We start from the raw sequence: 21,926 nt of genomic DNA, 5'->3' as shown, positions 1-21,926 counted from the left end.
TTTTCCGGCGCCATGATTGGATTTGGTCTAGCTGTCGCACCGTGCAGACGCTTACGAGACCGATGAGCATTCTGGCCTATTACATATTGTATTTCTTTACTTTATTGTATTGGGTTGTTTCATTAAAACTCCTTTCCATATTACGAGAGTTTGTTCATTCCGGGCGCGAGTGAGAATGTGTGTGACACCTTTCGTGAGACAGCGCAAGAGACGTCACGAGGACGTAACATTTTGGGGGCTCGTCCGGGATTAAATTGAGAGGCGACTCTTCATCAGCATTCACTACACGAACGTGATCAATTAAAGCAGCGTTCAGTATGCTAGTATAGACATGCTGGAACGCACAAAAAGGGACTTCCCTTCTTAAGCGGAGATTCTCCGCTTCGAGGTCCGCATACACCCTCTCCATAAGTAGTGGATAGGAGGAAAAATCCATGTTCTGGCTGTATATGCGCTGAACTGGCTGGGTACCAGTATATGGCCCTTCTTGCCACATTGGTTCATCTTTCAGGACCTCTTGTTTTGCCTTCTGTACCGAGGGAACGACTTCAGCGGGATCGGCGATCACCGGTGGCTTGCTGATGAAGAGTCGCCTCTCAATTTAATCCCGGACGAGCCCCCAAAATATTACGTCCTCGTGACGTCTCTTGCGCTGTTTCACGAAAGGTGTCACACACATTCTCACTCGCGCCCGGAATGAATAAACTCTCGTAATATGGAAAGGAGTTTTAATGAAACGACCTAATACAATAAAGTGAAGAAATACAATATGTAATAGGCCAGAATGCTCATCGGTCTCGTAAGCGTCCGCACGGTGCAACAGCTAGACCAAATCCAGTCATGGCGCCGGAAAAACATCCGAACGCCGATTGTCTATAAACAACCCTCTTAGCAATGATGCTCAGAAGATGAAAAGGGATGAAGGTACTCAGGGGATGTAAACCAGAGACGTAACACTATATATATATGTATATATGTGTGTGTGTGTGTGTGTGTGTATACATATATATATATATATATATATATATATATATATGTATATGTATATACATATATATATATGTGAACTATTAAATTAACTTTACATAGATTTACTTTATCATGTTGTATGTAATATATGATAGAAGCATATCAATATTAAACATAAAATTTTGCATGTCTTTTTGTTGATAACTTCATAATTCAACAAGTCATTAAAAAAAATTGACATCTAAAATTTGTTTCGTATAACTTGTCTTATACCTATAATTACTAAAACTATAATTATACTAGTCTTAGCTACCATTATTGCTCTACTTTACATTTTTAATTATTACATGATTTGTTTATATTTTCTTGTTGATGTTAATGCGCATATATTGCAGATGTAATTTCAAGCCAATAAACAATGCAATAAAAATATATTGTAGAATATAATTTTACAATATATTGTAGAATATTATTCTACAATATACAGAATAACATTCTATAATATCAACAATTTTTGTAGATGAATAGCCATCTACAAAATTGTTGATAACAGAATAAAAATAAAAATAGTCATTAAGATTTAATTTTTTTAATATAAGAAATTTTTTTGTTTAAAAAAATATTACATTATTAGAGACAATATTGTTTTTACATTATATATGTTATACATATATATTATTTATATGTGTATATATATATATATATATATATATATATATATAGTAAAATATTTTACATTTTATATATATAATGCTAATTCAATAATTGTTTTTAATAATGTAATATTTAAAAAAACTGAAAATTTATATATATATATATATATATTTAAAAAATTGAAATCTTGATAAAACTCGATAAGTTGCAACTAATTTAATATTTCGTTATTATTAATAATTTCGCAAAACGTTATTATTAATATATAATTAATACATTAAATATTAATTTATTTATATTATTAATTTGAATCAAATAGGATATGCTCAGATGTAAAATATATTTGAGAAGCAATAAATATTTTAAGTAACTCAAGTCTAAAAGTCAAAATAAAACAATATTGTCGTAATCTAATTAAGTTTCCATTCAATATTACATTTTTTTATTCGCTGCTTTATAATAATAAAATATATGTATAAATAAATATTTGTACATATTTCTTCATCTTCTATTTGTACATACTTTCAAAAAATAAAATCGATAGAGAGATATTTGCAAAATATATACATAACAATATATATTTTATGTAAAATGCAGCGTCATATGACCAATAAATATAGGAACATCGATTTTCTAATCTCGTCAAATATTTGTCACACTCTTTCAACGTCTATTTTACATTTGCCAATTAAGACAAGAAGATACGAACATAAGCACGGATCTTCAGTCTGCACAATGGACATGTCGTTAAGGCCGGTATACAGTTGTCGCACGTCGCTAAATGGCCACAAGGTAAAAACACTATAGCTAATTCGTTGTCCATACAGATCTTGCATAAACGAGCCTCCTTTAATTTTCTATTCTCCTCTTGCAAAAACACTGAAAGAAAATTACGCAAACTATTTAACGCGAGATACGTGTGTCTGCATTTTTCCTTCGAGAAATTAGATTATATATGCATAATATCTTGGAACGAAAGAAAATTACATTAAAAAGTATTATCAGCAATGAATGTGATAAAATTAAATGTTTACAATTTAAGCCGCAATATTCAGTATGCGATAAGAAAAAAAAAGGAAAAAACTATTTTTATAACATAATATCATTATATACAGGATGTCCCACTTTAATTTATCACAAAATAAATGAGCTTCAAATGACCTTGAAAAGTACTCTTTAGAAAAAAAGTCTGTAGCAACATCTTCTGTCTCTTCAAAGCAAACAACTTCTGTTTGAAACATTTTATTGTACAATAAAAAATAGAAGATTTTGGGAATAATCAATTAAAATGGGACTCCCTATATATAAAAAATATATATATAAAATTTCACTGAGATTTACTTACTAATATCATCTGATTCAGTCTCCACTTCCTTCTTATCATATTTACTTTTACTTGCATCAGATTCTTGCGTAGTTTCCTTACTTGTAGAGTCATCAGATTGCATAATTTGATTTAATAAAGTCTTCAATTCCGAAGATGAAGTAGGAATATTATCGAGTCTAAAGAGAGAAAGAGAGAGAGAGAGAGAGAGAGAGACACGTTTTTCAATGACACAAGCATTTTTAATCGCTTGCAACATATTCTTCGTACTACGTTTAACATACCTAGTAGGCTCTTCCATGAGTTGATCATGCAGAACAGCTTCTATGAGATGTGTAGCATTTACATAGGGTTCGCCAACCTCTTCCATTCTTCTCTTCAGAGCTCTCGTTACTCTGTCCACATGTAATCCAATTTCAAGAGCAGCCTATACACCAAGAGACACATTGATTAACTTTATTCATACATTGCAAACTGATATAACATCAAAAAAGTTTAATATAAATATTATATATTGATTAATTAAAACATAATATTTACCTTAGCTGGAGGGGTATCTAGTAGCATCTTAACTGTTACATCTGTTATCGGTTTGTTAGATTGTAAAATTGTCGGACTGGAAGTAACTGTAGTGTCTGTAACACCTGTCATAGGTGTTGCTGTGTCTGATATTGGCTTGCCAGGTTGTAAAACTGAAGGACTGGAAGTGACTGGAGTTTCTGTAATGTCACTCGTAGACTCTGCATCCGTCTCTATTATTATTGCTTCGCTACATTGTATTGCGGGAAGAGATGCAACCGAATTTTCTGTAGCATTGTTCTCCTCTGGTACATCAAAAATCTATATATAAAATAAAAAATATAATTAAAAACAGCATATAAGATAAATATTTTACATTATCTCTAAATTAATTGATAAAATATCACAGGTAAAAGTAATATAATGGTTACCGAAAGATTTAAAGATCCTCTTATATTTATGCTTTGTTTGATGAATTTTTGACCACGCATAAGGATTACAAAGCCGCAACTTGAAAACCAGAATGCATGCTCAATCCAGACATCATCTGTTGGCTGCCAACCATGTAATCCTCCATCGCAATGAAAACATCTGACTTGGTCGTCAAATCCTGTGTACGCATAATAAAATTTTAGCAAAAAAAATTTCATCAATGTTCTGATATACATATATGTGAAAAAAATCTTCAACCTTGATAATAGAATCCAGCAGCAGCTAACATTTCTGGAGTTTGCTTGAGATTTTTCGGCCAGTTTCGAAAGGTTTGCAATCTTTTTTCAAATGTTGTATATTGTGATTTAGATACTGTATGCACTTGTACTCCCAATTCTGTTAAATCTGTGCTAGTACCAGGCAAGAGTTTGACTAATCCAAATGTATCTATTAAGATGAAATTATTTAATCAAGATGATTGCATGCGAAAATATACGAGTTTAGTATATATTTAGTTTTTTTAAGTAAAATTAAATATTTGATTCTTGTGTTATCATGAAATAATAACGTACCATCTTCTGTTTCTCTCATATAGAAATCACAATTTGGAAAATTTAATTTATGGGCATGCTCTGGATTGTCTCCAGCTTTCCAATTCATTATAACACCTTTGCAAAATGCGCATTCCACCTGTTGTACAAAATGTTATGCAACAACAGGTATATATATAATATTATATTTTATATTTATTATCTATGAATATATATTCATAATGTTTTAATCATAGTTGTTATTAATCTTTTTATTGTAAATGAATTATTTTTAGTATTATAAATCTTTATTTGTGTGCTTCTTTCTTAATTTAAAAAATCTAAATACACTTTCCAATATATATCAATTTGTGTGTAATGACTTTTCTTTACACTTAATAAATTGTATTAAACTTAATAAGAAAATCGTATTAATTTTAATTTATCGAAAGTGAATTTAAATATAAAATTAAATCGTAGTAAGTCAAGGCTCTTATTAAATTATAATAAATTTGATAAAAGACTGTTAAGAGCAATAAATATAAAAATTCAAATTATGTTAGAAAGTAAAGTCATATATAAAAATAATATTCTTTAATCTAATGTCTACTAATGAATTACAATAAAAGGTGACAAAAAAAGAATTAAACATAAGTACTCTTTAAATACAAATACAAAGCAAACGTTTCGGTCAATATTTTGACCATTATCAACGCTGATTAAATTCTGAATTTAAAAACTAATAAACGGTGTCATAACGGTAATATATACATCAAGCATAGTCAAAAACGTCATAGAGTATGTAACGCATTAAAAATACAATAATAGATATAATGATTAACAAATATTATCGTAAGAGAAAAAGAGAACATGATGTAAAAATGAAAAGCGATATTCCTCCAACATAGTCATAATGTGATGGTTAAAATTCGTAAATTGTGTTTCTACTCCGGTTATTAGACCCGATAGACACATAATGATTTGAATCCTATAATGTTATTAAATAGTTATTGATTTATTTAAGCTTAATAGGTTGTACGAAAACGAAGATGTTTATAGACTTACATATGATTAGATTGCAACGTGAAAACAGTAGTGTAGGAAGAACATCGATTCTTGAGGTCCGCACACTTACAATGTCACAGACAAAGTGATCGAAAGGTGAAAATGAGCGGTGTTAACTTATTATATTTGTGTATCTATTTTCAGAGTTTCGGTAGTTTATCAATACTATCTATATATGTATCAGGTAAACATTCTGTGTCCGTTTGCAAGTTCAAACTATTTGTTTGTCTTTTAATATAAATCATCTCGGAGATTAATCTTTTTCCTAGGAAATTTTTACTTCATTCCATTTAAATTCGTGGTTGAAATCAAGCCTACGGTTAGTTATAACATATTTATTCATTGTATTCTTATTAATGTCAAGTTTATGTTCAGAAATTCTAGTGCTTAATTTACGTCCCGTTTGGCCCACATATGATGCATTACAGTCTGCACATTCAATTCTATAAACAACATTGGTATTGGAAAAAATTGGAACTTTATCTTTATGCACTTTAATGTGTTTGTTTAACTTATTTAAATTGAAGTATGAAAGTTTCGTATTAAGATTCTTTGTGATATTTTTAAATTGTTCAGATATGGTTGGTAAATATGGAATGGTAAAGTATGAATTAGGTAATTTTAGAGTAGAAATACTATTGTTAATAATGTTGTTTTTATTGATCAGTAATTTTAAACGATGGTTTATGGTTTGAAAAATTAATTTAGTAGGATAGCTATTATTAATTAATATATCAATTATCAACTTTAAGCTCTTGGTATGGAAAATTGGGTGCGATAATAAAAATGCTTTGTCAACCAATCCAATTATTGTTCCTCTTTTTTGACAAGGAAGATGTTGTGAAAAGTAATGTAAATATCTACCAGAGAAAGTTGATTTATGGTACCAATCAGTCTTAATAGAATTATTTTCTAAAATGAGCGTGACATCGAGAAAATCAAGGCTATTATTATTGTTATATTCCAATGTAAACTGAATTCTATTGTGAAAAGAGTTGAAAATGTCTAAAGTTTGTTGAATTTGATGAGATGGAACAGCACATATAACGTCATCTACGTATCTAAAATAAATAGGTGGTGTAAATGTTAAAAGATTGAGCGCTTGTTTTTCAATGTCCTGAAGTACTATATCTGCAATAATAGGTGAAAGTGGCGATCCCATAGGAATGCCATATGATTGTCGGTAAAAAATATTGTTAAAAGTAAAAAATGAGGAATTTAAAACTAAGTTTAATCCTGCCATGAATTCTGATTTCGGAATGTCGCAATTCTCAGCCAAATATTGCCATCTATCAGAAACACTTTTTAATGCCAGATCGATTGAACATTTGTAAAAAGAGAAACAACATCTAACGATATTAGTTTGAAACCATTGTCAATATGAAGATCTTGAATTTTGTTGACCAGTTCATAGCATGTTCTCTTTTTCTCTTACGATAATATTTGTTAATCATTATATCTATCATTGTATTTTTAATGTGTTACATACTCTATGACTATGCTTGATGTATATATTACCGTTATGACATCGTTTATTAGTTTTTAAATTCAGAATTTAATCAGCGTTGATAATGGTCAAAATATTGACCGAAACGTTCGCTTTGTATTTGTATTTAAAGAGTACTTATGTTTAATTCTTTTTTGTCACCTTTTATTGTAATTCATTAGTAGACATTAGATTAAAGAATATTATTTTTATATATGACTTTACTTTCTAACATAATTTGAATTTTTATATTTACTGCTCTTAACAGCCTTTTATCAAATTTATTAAATATAAAATTCTATAGCTTTACAAATTGAATTTTAATTAGATTATGTACAAATTGCCTGGTGCTTTTATTAATTTCAATTTCTAAGAAACAGAGATTTTAATTTAACAATAAAAATAGTTGACATTTCCAATAAAAAGATTAATGATTGAAAAATATATTTCTCTAAATTTTAATAAAAAAAATTAACTTATTGCAATAACTCACAATATTATTATAGTATAATGTATACATATAATTAAAGCAATTTTTTACCATATCTTCATACTGAAGATAATAGAATCCTGCAGAAGCCAGCTGTTCTGGCCGAATGCTGGAAGTAAGCGGCCAGCTATCAAACGTCTGCAGCCTCTGCGAGACAGTCTGGTACTTGGAAGGATCCGAGGAGGACCTCGACGCAGCACGAGAGTCCTGCGGGCTCTCGACGCTCTCGGATCGTTGGGAGGAGGAGGACGATGATGATGACGACGGTGACGTCATCGGGCCAGCTGTCATCGGACCAGCTGTCATCGCGCTAGCTATCATCGGAATCAAGGGGACGTTGCAGGTCCTAGCTGAGTCGAGGACGAAGGGGCAGGTGGGCGCTTTTCGGCGATGACGCGCCATCGCCTGGTCGCCGTAGCTCCAGTCCGATATCCTCGTCCCGCACAGAAAGCACTGCACCTCCAAGAAATGTCCGGTATAGTAAAAACCCGCCTTCGCGAGGCAGGACGCGCCGATCGCCGCGTTGGATGGCCATTCCCGGAAGGTCGCGAGTCTTTTCTCCTCGACGTTCATGTCATACAGTGTCTCGCCTGATATGACACGATAATCGAAATTCTTTTTCAGCGAAGCTGTCGTCGATCGAAGGTCATCTTCTCGTCTAGTGATACATCTTGGTGCAGATGTAGGTCGCCTTATTGGGTTACCTCCTCTCTACGTTAAGGACAGAATTTTATTACGGGAGCTTATTTTTGCGTTCTTATTACGTTGTGACATTTTAGTCCCACGTGGACTCACCTCAATTTATGCGGGAGATGACATGACAGGAGCTCGGACTCGAGGTTTGCGATTATTTTCTCTGGACTTTTCTCCCTTCTGCGACTGATCAACTGATTGTCGATATGGGTGGATGTATATAACCTGGTGTAACCGTAAATACACAGAAATTTTGCGCGCATGCGCTGCTGTCGTCACACGTGACAATCTGCGTATTATGATTATCAGTATTATTTATAAATATTAATTTATTTTTTTTGTCATTTCTATATATATAACAAGTATAAACAATTAGTCTGAGAAATGTTATATTTTTATTTATTTCATTATTTCACATTTTTTTTTATTTATAATAATTCCATACTTTTATTTATTATTTAATTATTTAATTATTATTATTATATATATATATGTGTGTGTGTTATTTGTTATATATTATATATTTTTTTTATTATATAACGAGTATAAAAAAATGTTTAGAAAAAATTTCATATTTTTATTAAAGAGAATATCATATGCAAATAGTATGTTAGTATAATACACAATATAGAATATAATATAAAAAATAAAATTATATACATCTTAAAATGCCTAAAAAATTAAATAAAATTATTAAATTTTATTTAATATTTATGTTATTATCATAATATAAATATAATATATAAATATATATATAAGTACAATTATATTTTGCTTCTTAGTATTTATATATTAACATTTTTTTATTATATTATATAACATTATACAGACAATTTTTACATATTTGTAATATTTTTTTATATATTTTACATATTTTGAATTTAGCATTTTATGGATATTATAGAAGATGAGGTTGCTTTAACAATAAATCTAGATATTCCTAAGAATAATATGGGTAATTGGGCTTCGGAAAAGCAATGTCCCACATAACATCGAAGTCTTGTAGAAATCTAAAAGATGTCTCATTAAAGAAATCTTTAAGACATTTCTAAAAGATGTCTTCTAGATATCTTTCAGATGTCTAAAAAGATTTTGATGAAGATGTCTTTGTGGAATTTCTAAAAGATATCTATTATACATCTTAAAGATATCTCAAACATTAAAATTTTTAAAATAAATATATATATATATATTTTTATAATTTAATTTTAAAGCAAGTGTTATATATGTAACATATATTACATAATTTAAATCAACCGGGGTTACACTCCTATTATAAAGCATATATATTTTTCGACTCTAGAGGTTCGCATCTAACCCAATCCAACATTTTTATTTCTCACTAACAGAAAACATACACGATATTGAAAAGAAACGATGAGACGATGCTCTTCTTCTTGGGATTGTCAGATAGGGTGGTATGTTTGAAATAATGATAACTCGAACACTCGAAATTAAAGTATAAGAAAAGACTTGGAACCGATTTATTCAATTAGTATGCGATACAAGAATTATCGAAAGAACTCCCGCACGTATAATTTTTCCAACCGTATTATAGCGCTTCTCAAAAGAGAGTCACCGTTTTTTAGCCGGTCCTTTTGGAACAGAGCCGTCGAACGGTGCCCCACTCCTGCTACGCTCCTGTCCTGCGCCTGCTCGAATGCGCACGCAATGTCTGCTGTGGATGATCAGGACGACGTAATTCGACGATATCCGCCGGACGCATGTATATTTCTTACAACTCGGCCAGCCTGATTTGAACTTCGTCTCGAAGTTAACTACATTATGTACAAATCGGTTAGTCGTTAGATAACAATGATTATTACTAATTCCGCCGCTAGCACATTATATATATCGCGTTGTTGAGGTTATTGTGATACATTCTTTCCTCTTTTTTTTTTGTTCGTTTACTATTCTAACTACGACTTAAATCTAATACAAATATTCTATTTACAACTACAAATTAATTTTCAGGTTTCTCCGGCGCCTTGATCCACGGTTTTATTCGATCGACAGACAATATGGTATTTAAGGGTTTTTGCTTAATGTTAAAACCTGGAATATTCTGGATCACGTATCTATGGTTCCCAAGGACCTTCGCAATCTGGTAAGGTCCCTTTGTAATTAGGTTTCAACTTTGAATTAATTCCTAACTTTATTTCGGTCGTCCCTAATTAGAATACGATCTCCTATTTTATATATCGTTGGTTTCCTACAGTGTTTGTCTCGGTACATTTTATTGTATATCCCTTACTACCTTCAGTCGCTCGCAACGCATTTTCCCTGCTAATATCCCTTTCTTTTCAAGGTTCGCATCGATATCTACAAGAGCTTGCGTAAACCTGGCTAGGGAGCTATCGCCGTGGCTACGTTGATCGAAGCCAAACATGATCTTTGCCGGTAGTAGCCTTGATTGCGGAATGGTATGTATTATTGAGCACGTGCTGCATAACATTTAGACGCTCTTTCCATCCACTCGGTGTCTCTATTAATTTAGTGAGGGACGATTTGATGAAACGATTCACCCTCTCAACCATACCATTTGCCCACGGCGCTGCCACCGCAACCTTTCTATGCTTGATGTTTTTCTCTTTCATGACTTCTAAGAATTCTTTTGACGTAAAAACTGTGCCTTTATCCAAAACTATTTCTAGTGGATTTCCAAACACAGATATAATGTTATCGATACAATGTAGCGCTTCTTTAGTCCCTGTAGATTTTGTAGGAAATAACCACGTAAATTGCGAAAATGCATCTATCACAACTAAAATATGTTTGAAATTATCCGCAGTTTCTTGAAGCGGACCGAAGTGGTCAACATGCAGTACATCAAGTGGCAACGTGGGTAAAGGGTACAGCTGTGTTTCCCCCTCCAAACGATTCGAAGAACTATTCGACATAATGCAAGTGAAACAGTTATTCACGTATTCATATACTCGTTTCCTCATTGTCGGAAACCAAAAATTTTGATTAATACTTTGGAATGTTTTCTCAGCACCGCAATGAGCCAATTCGTCGTGGTGGATTTGCAACATATTCGTCACCATTGACTCAGGTACCACAAATTTTAATCTGTCCTCTATTTTTTTATAAACTAAGCCGTCACTTAAGGCAAATTTATCACTATCCTCTAGCTCTAAGCTCTGACTGATTTCTAATATTCTAGGATCTGTCAGCTGTAAAAATTCTAAACGCCTTTCCAAAGGGAGCTCGTCAACATGGGCCACGCATCTGCTGAGGGCGTCAACGTGAGCCATGCGACTTCCTGGGCGGTGCCTTATACTAAAGGTATAATTTTGCAGAGCCAAAGTCCATCTGGCTATTCGAGGATTTAAATTTGCCTTATTGATAGCATACACGATTGCATTACAGTCTGTAATGACTGCAAAATCTATACCGTACAGATACACGTGGAATCTTTCTATCGCACGCACTATAGCTAACATCTCTAACTCATAACTATGATAATTTTTCTCAGCCGCATTCGTGCCTGAGCTAAAGTACGCTACTGGGGACCATTTCCCCTCCTGCTGCTGCTGCAACAGAATCGCCCCGTACCCTAGACTGCACGCATCTGTATGAAGCTGAGTCTCTGCGGAGGGATTATACAGACTCAACACCGGAGGTGAGGTCAGTTCACTCTTTAGTAATTTAAACGCCTCTATGCACGAATTATCGAAAAGATACGGCACAGTTTTTCCTCATCAAATTTTGTAATGGTCTAATTTTAATCGAATAATCCCTGACTGAATTTCTAAAATAATTTGTAAGGCCTAAAAATCTTTGTAATTGAAGTCTGTCCTTCGGAGGATTGTAATTTTTTATAGCCTCCGTGTGCCGCGGGCTAAGAGTAATTCCCGTCCCTGAAATTCTGTATCCTAGGAATTCTATCTCTGACCTTAAAAATTTACATTTCGCATAATTCAGTTGAAAATCGTAACTTTTCAGAATTAACAATACTTTCTCTAAAATTTCCAGATTTTCCTCAACGGATTCAGAAGGAATCAGAACATCATCGATGTAAACCAGGATCTTGTCTGCACGAATCAACGGGTTAAGGATCCGTATCAATCTTTTCTGGAATTCCGCGGGTGATTCTGAATAACCGAAAGGTAAACGCGTATATTCAAATTGCCCGTCTGGCGTGGCGAAAGAAAAATACTTTGTTGAATCCTTATGAACTCTAATCTGGTAAAAGCTGTCTTTAAGGTCTAACAAAGTGAATACTTTTTTATTACCGAGTTTCGCGAGACAATCTTCTATTATCGGGAACGGATATTTCTGTTTTATTACGCGACTATTTAAAGGTCTCAAATCCACGCATAATCGTAATTGCCCGTTCTTTTTCCTTATAGGAACTACTCGAGCGCAGTACGGGGAAACGCTGGGCTGAATTATTCTCCGTTCAAGAAGATCGTCGGTGATCTTTCTGAGTTCCGCTCGCTCCGCGTTTGCAAAACGCCTCGGCGCAAAAGCATAAATCGACGGGTCTTTCAATTGCACTTGGACGGTGTTTTCGTCCTTGACAGGTATAATATTTTTGTCTCTTATTCGACAAACAAGTTTACTTAACCGATCTTTTGCTTCTATGTCAAAGTCTATATCATGTTGTTCAATTATGTTTTCCAGATTATTTTCGTTGCTATCAATACACAGCGGTAAATACGAAAACAGATTCGCCTTATCTCGGTCACCCTTCGCGCCTGGCTCATAAACAAAGGTAAGTTTTTCTTCGATAATGAACTCGCGCCCTAATATTAGGTCTCCTTGAAACGTATTTGAATCGAGAACATATAAATTCACTGAGATTACTTTATTTTTTAGGCACTGTATTCCTATGCGACTTCTGTAAATTCCTAATATGTTTAATGGCTCGTTTGTTAAGTTTCTCAGCGGACTCTTAATTTTCATCAACTTATTTCCCGGTTGTATAAATTTTTCGAAAATACTATTTTTTATAAATGACACCGGACTACCCGTATCGATTAACGCTGTCAAATTACATTCTCCGTTTTCTAGGAAGTTGATCTTAACGAACGGATCGGTGACGGACAACAATGTACGCTCCGCCTGTACTACCGCGACGCTATCGGACGCCTGTATATCCGCTGACACGCTCGCCGCCGCTATTCCAGAGGAATTCGGTGTGCGCCCGGGAGTCTTGGACTCTTTCTTTTTCAAGATCGGGCAGTCAAATCGCCTATGCCCTTTCTCTTTACAATAAAAGCACGATACCTCATTTCTGCACTCTTTGTACGTATGTCCTTTCTTTCCGCAGTTCCGGCAGGCTCCATCCTTCGGCTTCTGCGGCTGCCCTTGGGACGACGGCTTCCTTTCCCAGTCCGAGGTGCCCTGGGTGATTGTCCGCATCCGCGCCAAGAAGCCTTCAAGAGTGTCGTCGGATACTGCCAGTGCCGTCGCTCTGAGTGATGTCGGCATTATTCCGCTCACCAGCAACTGGATCCTGTCCCGATCAGGTAGGTCGACCTGATGCATCAACGCCAGCTTCTCAATGGCGTAATCATCGAAGGATTCCTTATTGGAAGTCCACTTCCTTGCCTCAATTTTCTGCATTGCCCTATAAAACGGAATTTTCCTATCAAATATTTTCAGCAACTCCGACCTCAAGCCGACCCAGGATTCAACGGCCAGATCCCCCTGGACGTCAAACCATCTCCTGGCCGACTTGGTCAGCCTGCTTGAAGCAGCCAGCAATGTCGCTCCGTCCGTCGCTCCGTGGACCTGAGCAACCTTGTCCACTCTCCGCACCCAGGAGTGGACGTTGTCGTCCTCCGTGCCACCGAACTCCGGGATTTGGTGGGCCAACGCCTGTACCGCCGATCCTGACGACCACGACTCCATCGAGCGCCGTCCTGCTTCCTCCGACGGGGACACACGAGGTGAAGTATCTCGCTCAACCTCCCTCGCCGTGCCTACCTGTGTTTGCGCTGATCTCGCCTCCCTCTGGTCGGTTAGCAAATGGAGTATTTGCCCTAACGTTTCGTGTTGCAGCCGCATCGCTGCTCCCATTTGCTCGTGCTGCTTCTGCATCGCCACCAGCATCTGTTTTAAGACGTCCGCCGATTCCTGGGAGTCTCTCCGTTGCTGCGAGGCCTTCGTGATCTTCGGAACCGCACCCGACGTCGTCGGTCTCGGAGAGGCCAGCTGCATCATCTTCTCGACCGGCCCATGAGTCTCGAGATGGGTCATGATCACGTCAATTAGAGAGTTTCGGTTTCCCGAGATCGGTAACCGATACTTGGACGCTTCTAATCTTAGCTCCTCGTGAGAGAGGTTCTCCAGTTGAGCTCTATCCATTTTACCACGAGCCCGAGTCTGCACCATGCAGGTAGAATCTCTTACCGTTAAATTTAAAAAGACCGTTGAGTATGTTTAACGACTCTTTTATTTTTCTCTCTGTCCCAGATGACCTTTGCTTCTGGATCTCTGTGAAGCCTGAGCTGTATCCCACTTCTGACGTTGAAAAGAAACGATGAGACGATGCTCTTCTTCTTGGGATTGTCAGATAGGGTGGTATGTTTGAAATAAAGATAACTCGAACACTCGAAATTAAAGTATAAGAAAAGACTTGGAACCGATTTATTCAATTAGTATGCGATACAAGAATTATCGAAAGAACTCCCGCACGTATAATTTTTCCAACCGTATTATAGCGCTTCTCAAAAGAGAGTCACCGTTTTTAGCCGGTCCTTTTGGAACAGTGCCTTCGAACGGTGCCCCACTCCTGCTACGCTCCGGTCCTGCGCCTGCTCGTATGCGCACGCAATGTCGGCTGTGGACGATCAGGACGACGTAATTCGACGATATCCGCCGGACGCATGTATATTTCTTACAATATCTATATAGCTTTCCGATTCACGCATGATACGTATGAATGAGTGACAAAAGTGTTATTATGTGTAAAAGTGATGTAATGTGTAAAACTGTGCGAGTGATCACAATGTGCAAATTTTTATTGAATATTACATGAAATTATAAAAATATTTTTATAATATATTCATGTAATATTTATTACATACATAAAATAATTTATTTTAAACTACATTATTCTGTTACAAATTTGAGATCATCTAGTTGTAATATTTTCTTTTCAGTGATAAGAATGAGGGAACTAAGATATTCGACTTCTTCGAGGAACATTGAGATATTGGACTTCTTCGAGTTATTATTTAGCACAATTGCCATTTGATCCAAAAACAGGTCATACTATTTTTACTACTTATAAGGGGCTGCAATACACAATACACAATAAAAGGAACCGAGTATAAGCAACAGAAAACAAGAGAAAAGAATAAAGAACAGTTGAATATGAAACATATGTAATGTAGTAACGCAGAATAGAAAAATTTTTGGTCTATTTATCCCTTTCGCTTACTCCTTCTATTGTGCACAGCCTTTAAACAGCACTCTTGTTATTACGATTATATATATAATTATTATTAAAAATGTTTTATTAAAAATTTTATTAGGAAAAATGATTCTCTGAATAGCATTATTTTCTTGCATCGAACCAATATTTGCTGCTCGTCACATTTAAAGATGTCTTTTATTATCCATCGTGGATGATATCTTAACATCGCTGTTACAAGGTATATTTCATTACATTTATTTCAATTCTTTTTATCTGTTTAAATTGTTTGAAATAATGATAATTTGTTATTGTAATTTATTTAATTTCTTATTTATTTTAATCCACAGAAAAGATCTTGCACTTTCACAAATAGTTTTTTATATCTTCTCTCTATTCGCATCATGCAAGTTTGAACAGTATGTAATGGATTATTTGTTCTAAATAAATTCAGATTACTATTTTAAAAATTCTACGTTTGCAAACATAGTGGTAAATGTACTTTAATAGATTTTATTTATATATGTTTTTCAATTTTTATTTATTCGCATTACTTTGTTATTTATATTCTTTGTGATGTATGTATATAATGTGACACGTATAAAATTATAACTTATTATTAACAATTTTTTAAATACTAATATTATATAAATAGAGTATATTTTCCAATATATTTATTCACTAATATAAATGTATATATATTATCCACAGGGGTTGTGACTCATGCAAAAGAAAAAACACCTGATTGCTCGCATTGATTACAAAACATATAAAGAATTAGTTGCAACATGCAGGTGATAAAATGCGATATCGGATGAAAAAGATGCAAAGAGAAGAAAGAAATAATGAAAATCGGCATTAATATTAGATAGTTTAAATATTAAGCCTCTTGCATAATGTCAGGCTGCAGGCAATAGAAGCAGGAAATAAAAGATATTCACTATAAAGAGCAGAGAATAAATATATATTATTTTCTGCTTTTATTGGTGAATATCTTTTATTTCCTGTTCGTACTGCCTGTTATTGCCTGACATTGTGCAAGGGGCTTTAAAGCGACAGGGATACATATATACATATATTTATACTTGTATTATATATATGTATATATACATATATACATTCACACACACACACACACATATATATATATATATATATATATATATATATATATATATATCTATTAATAAAACATATATATAGTATAGTAATAATACGTAATGTTTAATATTTTGTATGTGTAATATTTCTGTGTAGTTTTAAATATATATTTCCATCTTTTCACATTAACATAGTGTTCAAGTTTTTTCAAGAAAAGGATTTTAACATATATAGCTTGACAATGTTAAGTTTATTAATTAAAAGTTGTTGCAAATAATTAGGTAGCAACTTTTAATTAATAAACTTAACATTGTCATATGCTATATATGTTATTTATTTTTCCGATATAAGTTTATATCTATTTACCCAGATAGCCACAGTAATTATTATGACATCATTTTGATGTCATAATAATTACTGTGGCTATCTGGGTAGATATCTTAAAGACATCTAGAAAATAGTTTCCAAGACATCTAGAATATATCTTGTACATGCAACTAAAAGATAACTATTAGACTTTTTTTAGATTTCTACAAGATATCTTGAAGACATCTATAGATATCTAAAAGATATCTGAAACTGTTGCATAAGATATCTTTTAAATTTCTATAAGATATCTTGAAGACATCTATAGATATCTAAAAGATATTTGAAACTGTTGCATAAGACATCTTTTAGATTCCTATAAAATATCTTTTGGTACAAAATGAAAGACATCTTAAGATATAGTAAGATATCTTTTAGAAATCTAAAAGATATGTTTTTGTCTATTTGGGATCCTTTCATTATATAAAGTAGTGCGAAATTATATAATGATTATAGGAGCCAAACACATCTAATCATAAAAAATTTTGATATGTTAAAAATTAATTACATATACCTATAACTATTACTACCCAAACGTATTCCAGTTTTAATAATTTTACTCATTTTTCGCTAAGTAATTCAAAGGATTTAGTATTAGTAACAATAAATAAATAATTATTGTTTTTCATGAAGGGGAGAAAAATTGGAACATTTTAAAAAATGTGTAAAGGAAAATGAGAAGTTAAATCGTCAAATGTGTTTACATATACGTCATTGATACGTCATTGACGTCAAACACCATCTTGCTGCTGACTGAACTTTACTTGCACAGTGTATTTTTCCTTTCCAATAAAATATCGTTTACAATAATGGCGACAATAATGAGATTGGCTAAGGTAAGTTACTTTCAATTAATTAAATGTCAATATATTATATATTTAATATATATATATATATATGTATACACACGTTTAGCTTTTTAAAACATGGTTATGTGCTATATTTTGTGTCTACTTAACTCTCCCCACTTTTTTTTTAAATATAAATATATAATTATAAATAATTTTTAAAGTGAGATTTATACTAATTATTAAAAATGACAAATTAAGTCTTTTTTTAATTCATATATTTCTTCAAGCCTAATTTATGTATTAAAACTGTGGAGATGTATCTTAATAATAACTTTTCTTTTCAGATAAATTTGATGAGCAAGCGTTTGTATAGTTCCAAAATCAATTTAAATGATGTTGTAATAATTAGTGCTGTGCGAACTCCAATGGGTTCATTTCTTGGATCCTTGTCAAGCATATCGGCCACTAAACTCGGTGCAGTAGCTGTGCAAGTAAGGATCTTGACTTATCTCAATGTTTAGGAATTAATTATAAATTACGACTAAGTATAAATTATAACTAATAAATATATATCTTATAGGCAGCTGTTGAAAGAGCTGGTATCGCTAAGGAACAAGTCAAAGAAGTATATAGGCAACGTCTGCCAAAGTTTCTTGGGTCAAGCACCAGCGAGACAAGCTACATTATTTGCAGGTCTTAAAAATGTATTTTTTAGTCTTTTTCAATTAATATTTTGCATTTAGTAAAGTTTCACAATAATAATAGTATTAATGCGGTAGTGCTTCAATGGAATAAAGGTCACATATTGATAAAAAAATATATAATCTCATCATTTATTATAGGATATGTAATGAGATTATTATTATCTGATTATTATTATTATAATCTGATTATTATTATTAAAATATTATATTATTATTATATATCTGTCATTAGGTCTTCCAAAATCAACAATATGTACTACGGTGAACAAAGTCTGCGCAAGTGGCATGAAAAGTATCATGCTAGCCTCTCAGTCTCTTCAGTGCGGTCACCAAGAGATTATTCTAGCCGGTGGTATGGAATCTATGTCTAATGTGCCATATTATTTAGCGCGTGGTGAAACGCCATATGGTGGAGTAAAACTTCAGGTTAAATTATATTCCTTTATTTGCCGTACATAAAAATATATCTATACATTTACACAATATAAGTAATTAATATCGTGCAAATTTTTGTTTATAGGATGGTATTGTATTTGATGGATTGACTGATGTATATAATAAGTGTCACATGGGTAACTGTGCTGAAAACACTGCTAAGAAACTCAACATTACTCGCCAGCAGCAGGACGAGTATGCTATCAGCAGTTACAAACGCAGTGCCGCAGCTTATCAAAATAATGTATTTAAGGAGGAACTTGTATCTGTGAGTGTTCCTCAGAAGAAGGGCAAGCCGGATGTAATTTTTGCAGGGGATGAGGAGTATAAAAGAGTCAACTTCGAGAAGTTTGGCAACTTGAGCACAGTTTTTCAGGTAAGAGTAACATTTGATATGAGTTGAAGCTATAATACTATAAATACTTTATTCACATTGCTAAATCCTTATTTCTCCTATCTTCTCTACATATATAGAAAGAAAATGGTACGGTGACAGCAGGAAACGCGTCCACTCTAAATGATGGTGCTGCTGCGTTAATTTTAACGACCAGCGAAGTCGCTCAAAGACTGAATCTCAAACCTCTGGCCAGAGTTGTCGCTTTCCAGGATGCAGCAACGGATCCTATAGATTTCCCGATTGCCCCGGCACTTGCTGTGCCATCGGTAAGTCCATTTGTCAGTGAAACGATTAATTTTTTTGGAATATTTTCAACAACAATATTGAATTTTTTTCAGCTGCTTCAAAACGCCGGAGTTAAGAAGGACGACGTGGCCCTTTGGGAGATCAACGAGGCGTTCAGTGTGGTGGCTGTGGCAAATCAAAAATTACTTGACATTGATCCCACCAGGGTAAACGTTCACGGCGGTGCTGTTTCGCTCGGACATCCCATAGGGTGAGTTTATCCGAATAGTTTCTAAGAGTCTTCATTTATGCGGACGTCTCTCTCTTTTATCGTATTATAAAACAGGGTTGGCAAAAAATGATTTTTTTCATTTTAAACAAAAAACACTGATTTTTTGTTTAAAACAACATTTTTACATTAATTCAATTTATAAAGATAGGTATAAAAAAATATGCAATGCTATTCTAATATGTTATTATCGTTCATTTTTTCTTAAATGTGTATATTTTTTTTAATTAAATGAGCTAAATTATTTTATTATTTACAATAGATAAAATGTAAAATGCAATGTGCTATAATTAAGATTTTAATAGTTTTTGCTTTGTGTAGATAGCTTTATATGTATAATCTTGAATATATTCAATTATATTGATTGTTGCTCAATATTTAATATTCAAAAATATATATTCTGTTAAAATAATACTTATCATAATCATATTATTTTTATTATCATATTATTTTTATTATTTATATTTATATTTTTAATTTTATATCTATTGGTTACATATTTTAAACAGTTTTAAACAAATTGTTTAAAACATGCCAACTCTGTCATAAAGTTACTTAATAAAAATAATTGAAATAAAATGAAATAATTAAAATTATGTCAAAAGATAATTATTAAAACTATTAATTATTTATTAATAAATATGAATCTTTCTTACAGTATGTCAGGAGCACGTATCGTGGTACACTTGGTTCATGCTCTTAAAGCCGGGGAAAAGGGTGTCGCATCAATTTGCAACGGAGGTGGTGGTGCATCATCGATCTTGATTGAGAAATTGTAAGTTCCCCAAATAATTGCTGCTGTTTTAATTCTCATGAGATGCCACACGATCTATCTTTGTTGTATCGATAATACATATGAATTGAATTGTATATAAAAAATGTTATTTTTTATATTACGAAATGTGTATACTTTTAAAGTAATGTTGAAAAGCGTTTTTATAGCTTTTTTATATAAATGTGATTATAATAATTATATATAAATGTAATTATAATAGAACATTTTATAATTTTTCTACTGAAATATACATGTATGTTTATAAGTAAAATATACAACTTCTAAGCGAGAAAAGAAGCAATATAAGAAAGTATAAGAAAATATATATTTTTTTCCTCTGTGTATCTTTTCTGTATTGCTGCTTATCTTCTTATATTTACTATGTAGAAATAAACTTTTTTACATATTATCAATATGATGGATGTTTTTATATAGATGTTTAATTTTTGAACGTCATTATAATATGAATTAAAAATATTTTTCAAAGGAAGAAGGAATATATTATATGATTTTTAGGTCTCATCCAGTATCTTCCCCGCCAAAATTAACGTTATATACGAAAAATCCTTGTCCACTTTGCGATGTATTAAAGAACGAGCTGCGTTTGCGTTTCTCTGGTCGTTATCAGTTAGAAGAAGTTGACATCACTGCGCAGGATAACGAGCGATATTTTGAGTTGTACAAGAACGACATACCATTCCTTTTTCTGGAGGGCCAATATTTGTGCAAACATCGATTAGATATTGATCTGTTAACAAGGAGACTCGACGAATTGACTTCGAGAAGAAAAAATACATAAAGCTAAAACTCGCATCGTTATTAACTTTATTAATTTTTTTATTACGTATCGTATATAATTACATATAAATCTAATTCTCTTCAAAATTTGAAATCCAGGTTCAAAACATGTGTCTTTTGGAAACTTTCGCCGGACATAAAATACAAAGGTCCTTATTAAAAAAAAAAAAACTTAAAATAATAATGAGGATAAAAAATATTCACAGTCCGGCAGCCATTAAAAAAATTTTCACAATGCAATATGTGTCAAAGACATACGTAGTTGGTACTTGTACATTGGTAGAAAAAGGTTTAAAAAATTATGCATTGCGATACAAAAGTTTTATCCGAGCGACAGCTCGCTTCCATAAGCAACGATTGTTTCAATTTAAATAATTTAAATTTAAAATATTAATATATATTTTTAAATACACATAAGTTACATATATATATATACACACACACACACACATATATATATATTTACATATACATATATATATATATATATAAATAATTTAAATTTAAAATATCA

General features: G+C 32.8%; 3 protein-coding genes and 1 long non-coding RNA gene across 7 annotated transcripts; 3 read left to right on the top strand and 1 right to left on the bottom strand.

The window, feature by feature from the left end:
* Positions 1–2,013: 2,013 nt before the first annotated feature.
* On the bottom strand, positions 2,014–8,409 carry Diap2 (Death-associated inhibitor of apoptosis 2). Its single transcript, XM_029304395.2, has 9 exons — positions 8,265–8,409; positions 7,521–8,180; positions 4,471–4,588; positions 4,157–4,345; positions 3,898–4,076; positions 3,488–3,787; positions 3,232–3,374; positions 2,969–3,126; positions 2,014–2,502 (listed from the first exon to the last, which is right to left on the bottom strand). Exons 2-9 carry the CDS (start codon positions 8,040–8,042, stop codon positions 2,312–2,314), a joined length of 1,800 nt encoding a protein of 599 aa, XP_029160228.2. The 5' UTR covers positions 8,043–8,180; positions 8,265–8,409; the 3' UTR covers positions 2,014–2,311.
* Positions 8,410–9,382: 973 nt separating this feature from the next.
* On the top strand, positions 9,383–16,821 carry LOC146721973 (uncharacterized). Of its 3 annotated transcripts, none has more exons than XM_085485709.1 (5): positions 9,383–9,580; positions 9,752–9,888; positions 15,278–15,772; positions 15,882–15,950; positions 16,243–16,821. In XM_085485709.1, exons 1-3 carry the CDS (start codon positions 9,540–9,542, stop codon positions 15,370–15,372), a joined length of 273 nt encoding a protein of 90 aa, XP_085341835.1. In that variant the 5' UTR covers positions 9,383–9,539; the 3' UTR covers positions 15,373–15,772; positions 15,882–15,950; positions 16,243–16,821. The 3 variants fall into 3 exon arrangements, with proteins under 3 accessions (XP_085341835.1, XP_085341836.1, XP_085341834.1); XM_085485710.1 differs by lacking the exons at positions 9,383–9,580; positions 9,752–9,888 and adding exons at positions 14,589–14,696; positions 14,867–15,003; XM_085485708.1 differs by lacking the exons at positions 9,383–9,580; positions 9,752–9,888 and adding exons at positions 14,589–14,696; positions 14,837–15,003.
* LOC114945794 (uncharacterized) lies at positions 11,337–12,708 on the top strand. Of its 2 annotated transcripts, none has more exons than XR_014925400.1 (4): positions 11,337–11,450; positions 11,641–11,787; positions 12,141–12,274; positions 12,518–12,708. It is a non-coding gene; the product is annotated as an uncharacterized LOC114945794 (long non-coding RNA). The 2 variants fall into 2 exon arrangements; XR_014925399.1 differs by having other exon boundaries at positions 11,641–11,792.
* Positions 16,822–17,631: 810 nt separating the features above from the next.
* Positions 17,632–21,027, top strand: Acat1 (Acetyl-CoA acetyltransferase 1). Its single transcript, XM_029304388.2, is given in 9 exon segments — positions 17,632–17,834; positions 18,134–18,280; positions 18,370–18,416; positions 18,418–18,482; positions 18,726–18,919; positions 19,014–19,304; positions 19,403–19,591; positions 19,664–19,821; positions 20,498–21,027. Coding segments are annotated over 9 exon segments (1,239 nt in total). The 5' UTR covers positions 17,632–17,807; the 3' UTR covers positions 20,619–21,027.
* Positions 21,028–21,926: the final 899 nt, after the last annotated feature.

This window comes from Nylanderia fulva, unplaced genomic scaffold, assembly GCF_048542155.1.
Source record: "Nylanderia fulva isolate GAGA-0341 unplaced genomic scaffold, ASM4854215v1 Scaffold39, whole genome shotgun sequence".
Taxonomy (NCBI): Eukaryota; Metazoa; Arthropoda; class Insecta; order Hymenoptera; family Formicidae; genus Nylanderia; species Nylanderia fulva.
Note: the sequence above shows the minus strand (reverse complement) of the source record. Positions and strands in the feature narration are given on the sequence as shown.

What these genes read in the sequence shown, in the direction of transcription:
- Diap2 (XM_029304395.2), bottom strand. Translation starts at nt 8,042, where the DNA reads ATGAACGTCGAGGAGAAAAGACTCGCGACCTTCCGGGAATGGCCATCC. An exon ending in TATGAGAGAAACAGAAGATG is followed by an intron (nt 4,346 to 4,470) that starts GTACGTTATTAT and finishes TCATCTTAATAG; the next exon opens with ATACATTTGGATTAGTCAAA. An exon ending in GAGGATCTTTAAATCTTTCG is followed by an intron (nt 3,788 to 3,897) that starts GTAACCATTATA and finishes TTTTATATATAG; the next exon opens with ATTTTTGATGTACCAGAGGA.
- LOC146721973 (XM_085485708.1), top strand. Translation starts at nt 14,656, where the DNA reads ATGAGACGATGCTCTTCTTCTTGGGATTGTCAGATAGGGTG. An exon ending in TGGGATTGTCAGATAGGGTG is followed by an intron (nt 14,697 to 14,836) that starts GTATGTTTGAAA and finishes ACCGTATTATAG; the next exon opens with CGCTTCTCAAAAGAGAGTCA. An exon ending in ACGATATCCGCCGGACGCAT is followed by an intron (nt 15,004 to 15,277) that starts GTATATTTCTTA and finishes TTTTCTTTTCAG; the next exon opens with TGATAAGAATGAGGGAACTA.